Below are 17,104 nucleotides of genomic sequence, written 5' to 3' on the forward strand. Positions count from 1 at the left end.
AAAGGCTCTCTGATCATCCAACATCCTTCTCTCCACAGGCTCACTGCGCACCCTGGGGTACCCTCCCAGCCCCAGGCTGGACCACGACTGTAGACCGTCTATCTAGAGCTCACCACGGAGGGCTGGGAAACACCTGTATTCGGTCCTCACACCTGGAACCCCAGCTGGAAACAGATCAGGCACTCTGCCACCTAATTCCCAAGCAAGGCGCAAAAGCCGGCACCTAGACTGCATCAGGACAGAACGGCCCTTCCCCCGGGGTTAGTGCCGCGCTTCTCCCCTCCGCTGGGTCCCACGCGACCGCTCGCCACTCGCCGTCCCGGGGAGGGCGCCGGCGCCCCCTGCCAGGCGGGCAAAGGATACAGTCCCGGCTCCAGAACGCCGCGGCGCCCGGGCGGGGGGGACCCTCCCCATCCGCCATCTTGAAACAACCGCCACTCGGGGCGTCGCGCCCGGGCCGTCCCACCCCGGACTTCAGGCCCGGTCCCCATTGGCCACTCGGCACAGAGGCCCACCCCCGCTGGCGCTGCCAGTCCCGGCGGGACGGGAGGGACAGGGCGGAGGTGTCGCGGAGTCGCGAAGGCGTGATGTGAGGCACAGGCCGAGGAGGTGGGAACTGGCGCCCCGCGGAACCACTGCACCCGGGCCGGCGCGGACCCCCCATCGCCGCCGCGCCGCGCTCTCAGGTGCTGAGCACTACAACTCCCGGCATGCCGTGAATTGATGGCCGAGGCTCGGGGGCGGTGTCCTCCGCTGCGGCCCTCCCCGCTTGCCCGCCCCGTCTGCTCCGCTGCCCCCGCCGCGCGCGGAGCCCGGACGCGAGCCATGGAGGAGTCGCCACCCCCGCCGGTGAGCTCCTGCAAGCCACACCTGGAGAAACTGACCCTGGGGATCACCCGCATCCTAGGTGAGTGGGCGGGGAGGTTGGGGGCGACTGCGCATTGCGGGCGGGGCAGCGCGACAGTGGACCCGGTATGCCAACGGGTATCGCGGCTGTGACTTCCGTTGTTAAGGAAGAAAGGGAGAGCTTTGCCGGGAGTGCTGAGACGCGGACCCGGGAGGCACGAAGGTTCCCACCGGGTCCCACCGCAAGCCTCAGAAAGGACAGGCAGAAACGTGCAAAGGAGAGACAGCAGGCACCTGCCATTTGGGAGTTTGGGTCTCCCGAAATGCGTTCTTGGCGGAGGGAATATCCTTGAATCCCAAGCCCTTCTGCTGATGACAGGGAGCTGGGAAGATGCTGCAGCCAGCCTCCCTGGGCGGCAGCACCCACGCGCTGCGCTGGCGAAGAAGTCCAGCTTTGCACAACTGAGGGGGTGTTTTTCCTTTCTTGACCACCACTACATTAGAGTCTGGAGCTACAAAGATTGGGGGGGGGGGGGGAATGACAGATTCATGTAAAAATAAATAAGTAAATAAATAAACCTAGATCCCCAGATGTGTGAGAGGAAGTCAGTAATCCATTATTGTTCTGATTAACCTAATCTAGGGAGTTAAGGTACATATCCCACAACTGATGCTACAGGGGTAGTCAACCTTTTTATACCTACTGCCCATTTTTGTATCTCTATTAGTAGTAAAATTTTCTAACCGCCCACCGGTTCCACAGTAATGGTGATTTATAAAGTAGGGAAGCAACTTTATTTTATAAAATTTATAAAGCAGAGTTACAGCAAGTTAAAGCATATGATAATTACTTACCCAGTACTTTATGTCGGATTTTCGCCAAGTTTGGCAGAATAAATCTTTATAGAACAACTTACTATAATTAAATCTATCTTTTTATTTATACTTTGGTTGCTCTGCTACCGCCCACCATGAAAGCTGGAATGCCCACTAGTGGGCGGTAGGGACCAGGTTGACTACCACTGTTAGACTTTGAAAAACAAATGGAAATTAGTCGGATAACCAAGAAAGAGAAAGGCAGACTAAGCCAGCTAAATAGCATGCTTGGATGCCTTACCATCACATTTATAATAAAATCCAAAGAACTATACCATGAGCCAGTCCCTTATGATCTGCCTTCATCTGTCTTTCTGACTTAATTTTCACTGTGCTTTTGCCACCATGACCTCCTTGTTGTACTATAAACACAGATAAGCTTTGCAGTTTGCTAGACTCTTCACTGAAATTACCTTTCTCTAAATCTGTTTTGCTCATTTCATTCAGGTCCCTAATTGAATATAAACACCTCAGAGAAACCTTCCATGATTATATGTAACACCTTTCTTTATCACTCTTCTCTTAGCCAACATTTTAAAATTATTATTATCCTTACTGGCTTTATCACTACTTGAAATTATATATTTATTTGGTTGTTTGTCTCTCTTCTATAATAGAAGTCCATGAGAATAGAAACATTGTCTTGTTCTCCACTGGGTTTCCCAGTGCCTAGAACAGTCAATGAGACATGAAATACCATGATATGTTTGGAAGAAATGGTAAATTTTAGAAATGAAATTATAGAGTGGGGCAAGGAGAGATCTAAATGAGACCACCTATACTCTTTCTCATTCAACCTTATGCTCTGTTATTTCTTATATTCCTGGGTTAGTTAGGTAGGGCTTGCTATTTTACAGGCTTGCTTCATTGTTCTCTTTATAAATCTCGGAATTTTTCTGTAAATACTATTTTCTTTGATCATTGTTTACTCAAGGCTACAAAATTTTCTTTAAACTGTCAGTCCAGTTTAAAGACCTGAATAATTATAATAAATGACTGTAAACATTTTAAATTCCATTTATACTTTTAATATAGTCTATCTATTAAGCATTTCAGATGTCTGGCAAACTGGTGACGTTTAAAGTAAAACCTTCCTAAGGAACTAAAGAACTCTAATAATTAAACGTATAATGAATCTAGCCTCCCATTTTAACATTTTCTTTACACATTTAATCAGACCTCATAATTTCAAGTTAATCACAAATTAAAATCAATTATATTTTTATTTTTTCACATATGCATTTTGTTTTGAAAAGATAATATGTTAAGAGGATATTTTAAAACGAGGTAGCTGGCCCTGGCTGGTTGGCTCAGCGGTAGAGCGTCGGCCTGGCATGGAGTCCCGGGTTCGATTCCCAGCCACCGCACACAGGAGAAGCACCCATCTGCTTCTCCACCCCTCCCCCTCTCCTTCCTCTCTGTCTCTCTCTTCCCCTCCCACAGCCGAGGCTCCATTGGAGCAAAGATGGCCCGGGCACTGAGGATGGCTCTGTGGCCTCTGCCTCAGGTGCTAGAATGGCTCTGGATGCAACAGAGCGACACCCCAGAGGGGCAGAGCATCGCCCCCTGGTGGGCATGCCGGGTGGATCTCAGTCAGGTGCATGCGGGAGTCTGTGTGACTGCCTCCCCGTTTCCAGCTTCAGAAAAATGCAAAATAAATAAATAAATAAAACGAGGTAGCTGAAGTTAGTGGTGGGTATGTGGTAAGCAAACTTCCAAAATCCCTTTCCTAAAAGATAAGAAATAACTTCACAGCGACAGTATTGTCTAAAACTAAACATTTAAAAATCCTCAACAAAGTACTATCAAACCAAATATACCAGTATTAAAAGATTACACACCAAGTGTGATTTAGCCCAGGAATGTGCAGTTTGTTGAACGTATGAAAATCAATTAATGTAATGCACCTTGTTAATAGAATAAAGGACAAAAAAACACACATAATCATGTCAATAGATATAGAGAAAGCACTTGACAAAATCCAACACTTTTTCAGGATTTAAAAAAATAAAGCACTCAACAAACTAACAATAGGATATAGAATAGACATCAAACGTCCTCAACTGATAATGGGCATCTATGAAAAACCCACAGCTAACACCATACTTAAAGGGTGGACAGTCGGATGCTTTCCCATTAAGATCAGGAACAAGACCAATGTTTTGAGGATTCCCAAGACCATACATACTAGGTTGGCGGTTCACTGGGAGGATTACGGAACTTGGGAGGTGGTCAGGTAGTAATTTATTACAGCAAATGCAAAGGGAGAAGTGCACATGGGGAAGTCAGGGAAACCTGATGTCATTTTTCAAGAGTCTTCTCAGTGGAATCACATGGGACATACTTAATTTCTCCAGCAACGTGACAACATGTCTGCAGTGTCTACTAGGGAAGCTCACCTGCTCATAGGAGTCCCAACCTATTATTGTAAGTCAGTCATTTAGACACCTTCTATCTAGTTAGTGTATATGAAATTCCAGAAGGAAAGCAGGTGTTCAGAACAAATATTTTTTGCACTGACATTTAGGCACAGTGAGCCATTCTTAACAAGGAATGGTGGGAATGCTCCCAAAATCCAAGATGCAGGATCCAAAGGCCAGCCTTATAAGCAGGCTTTTCTAAAATTGTAATATGAGGCCTGCTAGCTTTACTCATTTCTTTACAATAAGAATTCCCCTCTTACCATTTTTATTCAACATTGTATTGGAAAATCTAGTCAGGGCAATTAGCAAAGAAAATAAAGACATGCAAATTGGAAAGAAGGAAGTAAACTTTTTTTTTTACATATGACATGATCTTGTATACTTAAAAAAAATCCTAAAAAATTCATAGAAACAAACAAAGCATTCCTACACATTAAGTGTAAATTGGTCAGGCTCTGTGGCTACAATTTTTAAGTCACATAAATGTCCTCTTTTTCTGCTCTGAGCACATTCACCTGCCTATTGTAGAGATGTATGAGAGCAGGTCAACTGCAACTCTACAGACTCTTCTTCCTCTTTCAGAATCATCTCCAGGTGTGACAGAGGTGACCATCACGGAAAGGGCACCTGCCGAACGTCATATGATTTCTTCATGGGAACAAGTAAGTGTTGCCTATTCAATTCTCGCCTTCCAACAAAGAGAGGTCAACTTAAATGCCCCTGAGAAGGAAAGATTAGGGCAGCAAACCTATTCTAATCTCAGTCCGCGGCTGCCTTCAAGGTAGAGTTCGTTTCCGTTCCTGGTCTTGCTACTGAGCACCCTCTTCCATTCCGTGCCATTCCCAGCATGGATCATCTCTGAGCCTGTCGTGTGGAGGCACTGTAACATTCACAGCTGTTCACAACAAAACTAAAAGTACAACAGGGAAAGGGAAAATTAAACGTTAGTAAGCATTCCAGGCAGAATGTGATTAAGGGTTGCCGGGGAGTACTCACCAAGTGAACAGTTAGTGCTCCCAACCCTCCTCTGAACTTTCATTCATTAATTCAGCAAAATTTGTAAGCTTCTAAAATGGGCCAGGCATTGTCCTTGGTATTGAGTAATGGGGAATCAGTAATAATCAAAAAAGGGCACAGCTTCTTACCTCTTTACCTTACTGGCTAAGACACAGTGTAAATCACTGCAAGTGTGATTATAAAGCAGACTGACTACTGTGAACTAGGTGAAGGGAGCATTGTCAGGAGGCCTGGCTTAGTCTGGAGGATGAGAAGGATTTTTTCTCAGAGAAGTTATGAGAAGCTGTTAACCAGGCAGATGAGATCTGGCAGAGGGGCTTTCGACCTGTGTGAAGGCTTCAAGATAAGGATCCCACTTTCCAAGAGCATAATGAAGACCCTATGGCTGGAACACAGGAGAGCAAGGGAGAGAAGTTGACAAGGACAAGGACATGTAAAATTACTTAGATCATTAGGAGTTTGCTCTGTTTCTTGGGTGCAAAGGGAAGCCAGTGAAATGTTTTAGGTGGAGAACTGGGAAGTCAGATTTTTCTGCTTTGGAAAAAACATTGTGGCTAAATAACAGCAAATAGATTTGACTAAGGAGCAAGAAATTACCTTGTTATATAATGAGTGCCTGCTAACACATATCACGTAAGTTATTTCATTTAGTCCTTGTAGTAACTTTGCAAGGTAGGTATTGATGACTCCATGTTATAGATGAAGAAACTGAGGCTCAGAGAGGTTAAGAAGTTTGTCCTGGCCATATAGCTACCAGGTGGCAGAGCCTGAATTTGAACTCAGGGTTGCCTGCCTGGTCTTTTTTGCAGACTGCTCCTGTGCCAGTGGTCATCGCTATGGCAGTCTTGTCCTCGGCAGCCAAGCAGGTGATGAGTAGATGGGCTTGTGTGCACATGTGCATGTTCAGTCCTTGTCTGTAGGGCTCCCCCTCCCGGGGCTGAACCAGCAGCAGCTCCTCTGACAACTCTGTAACTGGTAGTTGATGTTTCTCTGTATGACCTCAGCTCAGGAGCTCCCCAGCTTTCTCCTGGGCTTACTCATCTGCATTCCCACTCGCACTGACAGTCTGTAATAGAAAAGGGAGTTCCAGAGCGGTGTCTGTCTGTTGGACCCTCCCTGGTTGATCAGCCAGAGCCTGCTCCTGGTGAGGCTGTGACTGTGCCAGGCTGGCCTTACTGACATGGTTTATTACATCCCTCCTGGCCCTTGACTGGCTTCCGCAGCCTTCCACACAAAACTGCCTTGGTGCTTCTGTGTGCTAAAGAGGAGATCCTGGCTTGGAAAGTCAAGTTCACAGACCTGGGTGAAGATGTGAGCGCACAGGAATGCCTTGTCTGGGGTGAAATACCATTAAGGCTCTGTCATACTGTGTCACTGATGCATTGAAATAATTTACGAGGCATATTTCTTCCTGTGACCTATACTAAATATTCCCCAGAACTCTCTGAAATGGCTACCCATCAGTCCCAGTATTTCTCATTCTGTAGTCATTCGGAGCATGCCTTCCTGGCTGCTTTTTAGGGCTAGAGTCTGCATCTGATCTCATTGGGATTTAATCTGCCTCCTGGACAACAGCACCTTATTGGGTTTCCTTGTATCCTAAATTGACATTTAGGAGAATACAGTTCTCAAGTTGGACAAACAGCCTTCGGAGATATGGAAGAATTAAAGGGTGAGCATGACAGACAAAGTTCTTTAACTAACTGAGATAGCCTACAGAATATTTTCTTCAGAGACACCCAGTTGGGGGAATTTCTGTGAAAGCACCTAGAGTAATGAGATACACTGATTTGGAATTTTTTATTGAGTCTTTTACTTGAACTGTCTCAGACCAAAATCCAGTAAAACATGCCATATTAAAGTATAAGCAGTAGTAGGATCAGTAACGTAACAATTCACTTGAGCAGTTGGTATATTCTGAAGGGGGTTCATAACCCCCAAAAGCTTAACAGGTTTTTGTATAGTTTTTTTTATTCAAAACAGACATGACACTCTCCGTGCTGTTTGAGTACCTACTTTCGTCATTTAAGCAATGGAGGGCAAAGTTTTGAGCAGGTCTGAAATACCTCGTCCCACTTCCTCACCCAAAGGGTTCCTGAGGAGCACGCTTCCACAGGAGAAAGTGTGGCGGGGCTCCCGGGCTTGTGCCTGCACCTGAAAGTGTCTGTACTGGAGGGGGGGTCTAAGGAGCTGATAAGTTCCCTTCTCCAGGGGACTGACCCAGGGCATAGCACCATATGGTACACCTGCTGTCCACAGCTGCATAAACGTGGCCAGATAACGTAGGTCCTCCAAGAGAAGGCCCGCTGCCTCTGCCCTGCCCTGCCCTTACAGGCAAATGCAGCCCTCTGGCAATCCCACTGAGATAAGCTATTAGGAGGCACCAATGGAGGAAGACAGAGTAGGAGTCTTATTCCTGCTCTAGGGCCTTGGCTAAATAATGTAACTTCTCTGGGTCTCATGTTCATCATCTGTAAAATAAGTGCTTTGAAGTCAGTTTTTTCTTATCTTTTTTTTTTCTGATAGAAATATTTATTTATTTATTTTAGAAATTTAATGAGGTGACATAGGTCAGTAAGAATACATGGTTTTCAGGTAAACACCTCTATAGCATTTGAACTGTTGATTGCGTTGTGTGCCCATCACCCAAAGTCAAATCATTTTCTGTCACCATATATTGTCTCGGCTTTATTGAAGAACTCATCCAGGCCTAATATTTTATGATTCCTTGGTGCACATGTAGGAAGAAAAAGTTGAAACTAAAACTCAAATGACCATATACCTGCTGTAGCCCCTAAGGTTAGAGCAGTGGTAGTCAACCTGGTCCCTACTGCCCACTAGTGGGCGTTCCAACTTTCATGGTGGGCGGTAGTGGAGCAACCAAAGTATAAATAAAAAGATAGATTTAACTATAGTACTATAAAGATTTATTCTGCCAAACTTAGCAAAAATTCGACATAAAATTCATTGGTAAGTAATTATTATTATGCTTTAACTTGCTGTAACTCTGCTTTATAAATTTTATAAAGTAAAGTTACTTCCCTACTTTATAAATCACCATTACTGTGGAACCGGTGGGCGGTTAGAAAATTTTACTACTAACAGAGATACAAAAGTGGGCGGTAGGTATAAAAAGGTTGACCACCCCTGGGTTAGAGGAAAAGGTGAACAACCTCTTTCTATTTTAATGTGTTTCTCCCTTCTTTGTTCTTTGAAAAGCAGGTTTAGTCCACCTGGTTTTGTGCAGTTGTGGTTCATGGTCACGGTGCTGCTGCCTGCCTTTTGTGGTGATGGTAGTGAGGTATAATGTCTACATTGAGCTTTTCATCTTTCGGGCACTGTGAAAGCGTCTGCCTCTTAATTTTCCAGCTTTCTGGTGTCAAGAGAGTTCTATTATTACTAGGCATTTCAGTGACATTTTATAGTTGCAGAGTGCTGTACAATTCTTGATTGGTTAAACTTTCTAATCCCCAGATAAAAATTCAATTTACTGATGGTGAAACTGGCCCATGGAGGCCAAATGATTTGCAAAATATCCCCATCCTTTTAGCCTTTCTCTTCTAGTCTACAGAGAGTGGGTCTGAACCTCCTTACAGATCTGTCCGTCTCACGCTCCTGCTGTGAATTTATCCTAAGCATCCCTGGGGTAGACGGCAGCCTGTGACCTCTTGTCACTGGGAAGCCCCTTACCCTGTGCTCTTACTCTGCCTGGTGGCTCCTCTGTGTTCTTCCAGGTTAGTCCCTCTCTCCGGTGTCACACCTCTTCCCCTGCACTGGCAGCTCCTCCAGAGGTTTTCCCCCTCTCTGTATAATTAAAATAAAATCCCTGAGCTGTACATCTCCCTTTCGGTACTCGGCCACTTGTTCCTTTCACAGCCACACATACAGGAAAATGGTCCAAGGCTGGGGACAGCAAATGACTTCTTTAAAAGGCTCTGTGAAGGCCCTGGCCGGTTGGCTCAGCGGTGGAGCGTCGGCCTGGCATGCGGAAGTCCCGGGTTCGATTACCGGCCAGGGCACACAGGAGAAGCGCCCATTTGCTTCTCCACCCCCCCCCTCCTTCCTCTTTGTCTCTCTCTTCCCCTCCCGCAGCCGAGGCTCCATTGGAGCAAAGATGGCCCGGGCGCTGGGGATGGCTCCTTGGCCTCTGCCCCAGGCACTGGAGTGGCTCTGGTCACAACAGAGCGATGCCCCGGAGGGGCAGAGCATCGCCCCCTGGTGGGCAGAGCATCGCCCCCTGGTGGGCGTGCCGGGTGGATCCCGGTCGGGCGCATGCGGGAGTCTGTCTGACTGTCTCTCCCCATTTCCAGCTTCAGAAAAATACAAAAAATAAATAAATAAATAAAATAAGATAAAAGGCTCTGTGAGCCGTACAGTGTCTGCCTCCTGTACTCCTCCCTCTCTGCAGCTGTAGGACTGAAAGCCGCCATGGACAGTCTGAAATGCATGGGCACGACTGGCTTCATAATACTATTTACAAAAGCACGTGGCAAGGCAGAGATGTCCAGTGGGCTGTAGTTTGCTAACCCTGGTCTAAATTACTGTCCCCTTCCTTCACTTCAGTTACCCATCATCCTTCTACAGCCTCTTTTCCCACCTCCTGTCTGTGGATGCCACTGTCAACAATCACGGAGACCTCTTCATTGCTAAAGCCATCTTCATTCCACTCGACATCCCTGCTGCGCTTCTCTGTAACCATTCCCTTCTCCTCGCGCTCTCCTCACGTGGCTTCTGCAGCACCTCCCGGGGTCTCCCTTCCTCTCTGTCCTTCCTGGTGGTCTCTGCACCGACAGCTCCACGGCACTCCTCTGGTACATATTTGTCTGTGTAAAATTAGGAATATGTTTGGCTCAAAGAAACATAATAGTAAACTAAGAATAGCTTAAACAAATGAGAGTTAATATTTCTTGCACAGCGACCCCTCAGGTGGACATTTGCAGTTGGTTCAGCAGTCCCAACAATGTTAAGCCTCTGTCTTTAATTCTCTCGGTCTTTTTCCTCTATGGTGACCAGATGATGGCTGTGGTCCCACCAGTCACCTCCAAGTCCGAGGCAGGAAGAAGAAGTGAGAGACGAGTTTACAGTTTAATGCCCAGCACTAGTTGCAGAGGAGGTTTTAAAAACAAGTATTGAACTGGGCACGTTCCATCTCAGACAGAGGCCAAGGAGGAAGGAGGACGAGGCAGGTTTGACCCGCAGTCCACGTGTCTGCGCGGCTCCTCTGCACCCTGCCTCATTGCCGCGTGTAGTGCCCAGCGCAGTGTTTCTTCTGCACGAACACGTAATAAATGTGGGGTGAATGAGTGAATTAGAGCACAAGGGTCAGAAAGAGTGTAGACCTTTACCAAGGTCACTCGGGTTCTTTTCCATAAGCAGTCCTTACTTTCAGTCGGGAGAGCGAGGCCACCACAAACACCACCTCCGCAGCCAGGCGGCCCAGTGCAGAGGCTCCCGACCGACCAATCCCGACTAGAATTCTGATGCTGCTTAAGCCTGGGCCACCGCAGTTTGTTTTGGCTGCTCTGCCGTCTACAGAGCTTCACTTCACAAGACACATGGTGCCCCAGACAGGGTGATGTTTGCACATTTTGTCATCATGTGTTTTCAGAGGCAGTTTGAGGGTTTGAGGAAGACCATGCTGCCTCTTTTTTGAGTCTTAAATAGTACTCCTCGGGCGCTGACCTTTCACACCCCACTCTCCAAGAGAAAGGGTTCCAGTTAACCAGACCTTCTTCCTCGCCTCAGGGGGAGTTTAAGACTATACCTGGGAAGTTTCCTGGGGATCTCACCCCATCCCTCCACGCCCCGTCCCTCCACAGCACGCCGGGTCTTCCTTCCACCACACGGGCGTCCTCCTGGGTTTCGGCAGGGGCACCGTTCTCACCGCTCCTGTTTTCCAGTGGTTTTAGTGCTCCTTTTTGGTGGGCGTCCTGGGCAAGTCTTTCTCTGGCTGCGGTTGCAGGTGGGCTCATGCAGAGCCTGCCCAGTGTGGACAAGCACCTGTGAAACATTAACAGCTATGCTACGGCCCCTTTGCCAGCCTGATCCTGCATGCGGCCCAGCCCCCTTCCCTGGAGAAGTGGCACCTGAAAAGGAGGGACCCAGTGTGGGATTCCCAGAGTCGAAGGGGAGCGGAGGCGGTGACGCCCGAGCCCTTCGCTCGAGGTGCAGGCAGTGCTCAGAAGGTCTTTCTGAGAGTCAGGCTGATAGTTCCCAATACATCAGAGTGGCTCAGGTCCTTTGATGGATGGGGCAGTAACAGTTTGTTATGGGCTCTCTCTAGAGAGATAATTGTAGATAGCCTCCTCAGGTGAAGAAAAAAAGCAAATCGGGAAGTATGTGACAGTCATCATCAGGGTACACAGATGGCAGTACCATGTCAGAGCCACACTCTTATTTCAAACACTGGTAAGCACTGTCCTCCTGGACTTTCTCCCTAAGTCCTCTCTCTAACCTTTAACCCCCTGTCCATTCACTTTCTGCAAGTTGTCTTCCTTTTCCTTTTCACCCCCACAAAAAATACTGGCAGGGAAGTCCTCTGAAGTGGGCATATGGCTTCCCAGAGAAGAGGGGTCTCTTTCCAGATTGGACACGAGAAAAATTAAAATAACAGTGACTCTGAGTCACTGGCCAGGGCAGAGCAGTGCCCTAAACATGGTCCCTGAAAGCTGCACTCAGAGGAAATGCCTGAAGTCAGTGCGCTGCAGAGCCCACCCCAGCTCGGCCGCCAGGGGTGAGGGCTGTGGCAAGGCAGCAGCAGACCACAGCCACCAGCGATTGGCATGAAAATAATGGTGCAGGCTTAATGTTTTCATGAGCCTGGTTTACTTGGCATTCTGTGGTTTATATTAGTACAGTGGTACCTTGACACACGAGCACTTTAAATCATGAGGAATTTGAGAGACGAACAGTCACTCGCAGGATTTTTGCTTTAAGTCACGAGCAGATAATTTGAATCACGAGCTTCTGCCACCCTCCACTAGATAGCCTGCCAAATGTTCTGAAAGGGAGGAAGAAACAAACTTCCACAGAAAGGTTTTTGTTGAAACAGCCTCTAAGTCAAGGGTAGTCAACCTTTTTATACCTACTGCCCCCTTTTGTATCTCTGTTACTAGTAAAATTTTCTAACTGCCCACCGGTTCCACAGTAATGGTGATTTATAAAGTAGGGAAGTAACTTTACTTTATAAAATTTATAAAGCAGAGTTACAGCAAGTTAAAGCATATAATAATAATTACTTACCAAGTACTTTATGTTGGATTTTTGCTGTTTGGCAGAATAAATCTTCATAAAACAACTTACTATAGTTAAATCTATCTTTTTGTTTATACTTTGGTTGCTCCGCTACCACCCACCATGAAAGCTGGAATGCCCACTAGTGGGCGGTAGGGACCAGGTTGACTACCACTGCTCTAAATGAAAGTGAGAAAAATGTGGCAAAAAAGCCAAAAGTCAGTGAAGAAAATGATGATTAAGCAAAGTAAAAAAATAGCAATTAAGTTTAGCAATAAAGTTACATATTATACGTAGTGTCTAAGTTAAATTTTGCAGTTAAATGTAGCATTAAGTGTGTAGAGAGTAAGGTATGTTAAGCAATAGCACACAAAATGAAAACCTCCTCTGCCTTCGCCTCTGCCAACATCTTCAGCTGACCTTGAAGGTAAATACACTTCATAAACCAGTTTATTTCTTTATATTCTCTCTTATTATGTATATATGTATATGCATATGTATTTGTTATTTATAAAGTACATTTTCTTATTTAAAAGCGTATAAAACAAAAAAATTCATGTGGTTTTTGGGGGCTGGAATGGATTAATTGCATTCTCACTCATTTAAATGAGGAAATTTGATTTGACACACGAGCAAATTGAGTCACGTGCTCAGACATGAAACATTAAACTCGTGTGTCGAGGTACCACTGTATTTGAAATGTATTAAATATTAGATTTCATTTTTCTATTTTTATTATATGAATCACTTTTTAAAATAATGCCAAATATTTTTTTCTGTGAAATTAATGCCATAATAAATGTTATAATCACTACTGCTGGAATTCTTCAGCTTAATTTAAAGATGAATAAAGCCACCCGCTCTTCTTAGCTGGAATTTCATGGAATCCACCTTAGAAAGGCTCATAGGCAGTAATTTCCTCTTGTTCACCACTAGATGGTACTAGTCACCAAAATCTCATAGCAGATGCTGACCCTTTTGAGGTGATAGAAGATGCAAGAACTTTGTCAGTACTGCTAACTGTAGGCTTCTAGTGCTGGAGTCTGGGGGTGAGAGAAAGGCAGTCTGCGCGGGCCCTTTTCCTCTGAAAGCTCAGGATGTGCCACACAGGAGGCACTAGGAGCAAGCCCTGAAGTTCAAATAAAATTCTAAGTAGGAAAATATGTTAGCTCAAGGAACTAGAGAATCATTTAATAGGTTATACCTCTTTGATACTGCGAACTAAGTAAGGAAGAGAGATAAAACAAAACTGCTCATAATGCATATTTTAGTTCTTAGATCAAAAATATGCAAAACCTGTTTTATTAAAACAGCTGTTGTCCATTTAATAATATAGAAAACACTGCTTCAAATCATCTGCAAGCTTGAGATTTGCTTTTCTTTTTTTTTTTCTTTTTTTTTTCTTTTTTTGCATTTTTCTGAAGCTGGAAACAGGGAGAGACAGACAGACTCCCGCATGCGCCCGACCGGGATCCACCCGGCACGCCCACCAGGGGGGGGTGCTCTGCCCATCCTGGGCGTCGCCATGTTGCGACCCTCCTGGGTGTCGCCATGTTGCGACCAGAGCCACTCTAGCGCCTGGGGCAGAGGCCACAGAGCCATCCCCAGCGCCCGGGCCATCTTTGCTCCAATGGAGCCTTGGCTGCGGGAGGGGAAGAGAGAGACAGAGGAAGGCGCGGCGGAGGGGTGGAGAAGCAAATGGGCGCTTCTCCTATGTGCCCTGGCCGGGAATCGAACCCGGGTCCTCCGCACGCTAGGCCGACGCTCTACCGCTGAGCCAACCGGCCAGGGCCGAGATTTGCTTTTCAGTTGCAGTTCTTAAAGATGCTGTGCCCTAAAATCATACTTAGGTAGTCTTCTCTCTTTCTGCCAAGCTCGCATCCCATCCCACATCCAGTGTTTTTTAGACTCAGAGATTATTCTTGAAACTGGATTCACAGAGTTTAAGTGACACTCAAGGTCACTCAGCTAGTGGGAGAATTTTGAAGTAAATTCAGATCATCTTGCTACACTCTTAACTTTCCTACACATTGTGTACCAGGCACAGACTGACAATATGAGCTAAAGCAAACCTTACATGAGCAGTGTCAGTATCACATCTCAAGTGTCCAATAAGCTAAAAGTGTGGATGGAGTTATTAACATATCGTCCCTCTGCCTGGATAAACATGATGAGAAGTCAATCTAAGAGACCCAGGAGAAGAATTAAGAACTCATCGTCTTGTACTCTCCAGGGGGTTAATTGGCTAGAGATGACTGACTGGTCAAGCATGTGCACAGATTTGAGTTACTTAGAATTTAGGGCATGTTTTAGCCTCCTGAAAGGATACTAAGATACCACTTTCTTTCTACCACCAGATTGGATGATTTGCTGTCCCTAATGAAATATTTGTTTATATCCTGTTATACTTTTTTACTTAAGAATTTTCAGAACTAGTAGTTTCATTGTATTAAGTGTTCTAGAGGTATATACTCTTCACTTTTAACATGTTCTTGTTTATTCAGTAATTTATTTCAGAAAGTACTTTATGAGCATGGGTCTGAAATTTTGGTAGTGATTGCCTTGCTCCAGCATCATCCAAGCTTTGCCAGGGGTCTCCTGTGACACCATGTTATCTATTACGTCTCCTCCTCCCTGAGCAGTCCTTCTCCAGCTAGTTCTCTGCTGAGGCATTACTATGGAATTCTGTGCCTTTTGACAACCTTCACCCATTTTGCCCCCTACTCCCCAGAAACCACAGTCTGTTCTTTGAATCTATGAGTTCAGCATTTTTTTAGATTCCACATATATGTGAGATCATACAGTATTTATCTTTCTCTGTCTTATTTCATGTAGCGTAATACCCTCAAGATTAATATATTTGCTGCAAATGGAAGGATTTCCTGTTTGGTTTTTATAACAGCTGGATAATATTTCTGCTGTATATATGGGTCACATTATATCCATTCATTCGTCAGTGGATACTTAGGTTGTTTCTACATCTTGGCTATTGTAAATAATGATGCAGTAAACATACGGTGCAGATATTTTTTTGAGATAGTGATTTAATTTCCTTCAGATCAATACCGAGAAGTGGTATTGCTGGATCATATGTTAGATTTATTTTTAATTTTTGAGGAATCTTAAAATTATGGTCTTGTACTCTCCAGGGGTTTGGCTGGCTAGAGATGACTGGTCACGCATGTGCACAGATACATGAGTTACTTAGAATCCTGCCACATCCTCACCAACACTTGTTGTTTTCTTGTATTTTTGATAATAGGCATTCTGATAATTGTGAGGTGGTATCTCATTGTGGTTTTGATTTGCATTTTCCTGATGATTAGTGATGTTGAGCACCTTTTTATGTTACCTGTTGGTCATTTTTATGGCTTCTTTAGGAAAACATCTACTGTATTCAGTTTCTCTATCCATTTTTTAATGACTGCTTTCTATTGAGTTGTATGAATTATTTATACATTATTATATATTGGAAAGAATATTCTTTATATGTTGAATATTAACCCTTTATCGGATGTATGATTTGAGAATATTTTCTTCTGTTTTGTAGGTTGCCTTTTTATTTTGTTGATTTCCTTTGCCATACAGAAGCTTTTTAGTTTGGTTTCATTTGGGTTTTCTGTTGTTGTTTTCCTTTTATGGTCTTTGCTTTTGGTGTGAAATTCAGATAATCACTGACAAGACCAGTGTGTAGGAGCTTATTATCCCCTGTTTTCTTCTAGGAATTTTATGGTTTCAGGTTTTACATTCAAGTCTAACCTATTTTGAGCTGGGAGGTCTTCATACTGATTCAGTCTCCTCTCTAGTAATTGCTCTGTTCAGTGATTCAGTCTTGGCAGGTTATGTTTCAAGGAATTTTATCCATAACTTCAAGGTTATCCATTATGTTGGTGTATAATTGCTTATAGTGGTCTCTTATGATCTTTTGTCTTTCTGTAGTATCAGTTATAATGTCTCTTCTTTAGTTTCCGATTTTATTTTAATCCCTTTTTTCCCCGGTGAGTCTAGCTAAAAGTTTGTCTCTTGTTTATCTTTTCAGAAAACTAGCTCTTAGTTTCATTGATCTTTTCTGTTATCTCTTTTTGGTCTCTGTTTCTTTCTACTCTGATTTGGTATATTCTTCCTTCTACTAATTTTGGACTTAGTTGTTTTTTTTGTTGTTGTTGTTTGTTTGTTTTTCCTTTTCTAGTTCCTTGAGGTGTAAATGTAGGTTTGGGAACTTTCTTATTTCTTGATGTAGGCGTTTATCACTGTGAACCTCCTCCTAGGACTGCTTCTGCAGCATCCCGTAATTTTTGGTATGTTGTATTTACGTTTCCTTTGTTGCAAGACTTATTTCTTCTTTTGATTCCTTTGACCCAACAGTTGTTCAGTAGCGTGTTGTTTAATCTTATGTTTGTAAATTTTCAGTTCTCTTTTTGTGATAGATTTTTATACCATTGAGGCCAAAAGCAATGCTTGATATGATTTCAGCATTAAAGTTATTGATAATTGTTTTGTGGCCTAATATATGATCTATCCTGAAGAGTATTCTATGTACACTTTAGAAGAATATATATTCTGCTAATTTTGGATGAAATGTTCTGTTAATATCTGTTAAGTCCACCTGATCTAATATGTCGTTTATAAGTTCAGTGTTCTCTTACTGATTTTCTGCCTGGCTAATCTATGAATGGTAACTGTAGAATATTTGAAGTTACCCTACTATA

At 44.4% G+C, this 17,104-nt stretch overlaps 2 protein-coding genes across 5 annotated transcripts in view; one reads left to right on the forward strand and one right to left on the reverse strand.

Annotated features, from left to right (window-relative positions):
* The window catches only part of KIAA1328 (KIAA1328 ortholog), a 343,953-nt gene extending 343,289 nt beyond the window's left edge, over window positions 1-664 (reverse strand). Inside the window, exon 1 of one of the 3 annotated variants that reach the window (XM_066246454.1) lies at window positions 364-664. In XM_066246454.1, the coding sequence (XP_066102551.1) occupies window positions 364-664 (301 nt within the window). Of the gene's footprint in view, window positions 1-113; window positions 341-363 lie in introns of those variants that run through there. The other 2 variants (XM_066246456.1, XM_066246455.1) reach the window with 2 other exon arrangements.
* Window positions 596-17,104, forward strand: part of TPGS2 (tubulin polyglutamylase complex subunit 2) — a 36,628-nt gene continuing 20,119 nt past the window's right edge. For both annotated transcript variants that reach the window (XM_066246457.1, XM_066246459.1), the window contains exons 1-2: window positions 596-907; window positions 4,728-4,807. In XM_066246457.1, coding sequence (XP_066102554.1) covers window positions 724-907; window positions 4,728-4,807 — 264 coding nt within the window. In that variant the 5' untranslated portion in view covers window positions 596-723. The remainder of the gene's footprint in view (window positions 908-4,727; window positions 4,808-17,104) is intronic.

Source organism: Saccopteryx bilineata, chromosome 11 (genome assembly GCF_036850765.1).
Source record: "Saccopteryx bilineata isolate mSacBil1 chromosome 11, mSacBil1_pri_phased_curated, whole genome shotgun sequence".
In the NCBI taxonomy this organism is placed as follows: Eukaryota; Metazoa; Chordata; class Mammalia; order Chiroptera; family Emballonuridae; genus Saccopteryx; species Saccopteryx bilineata.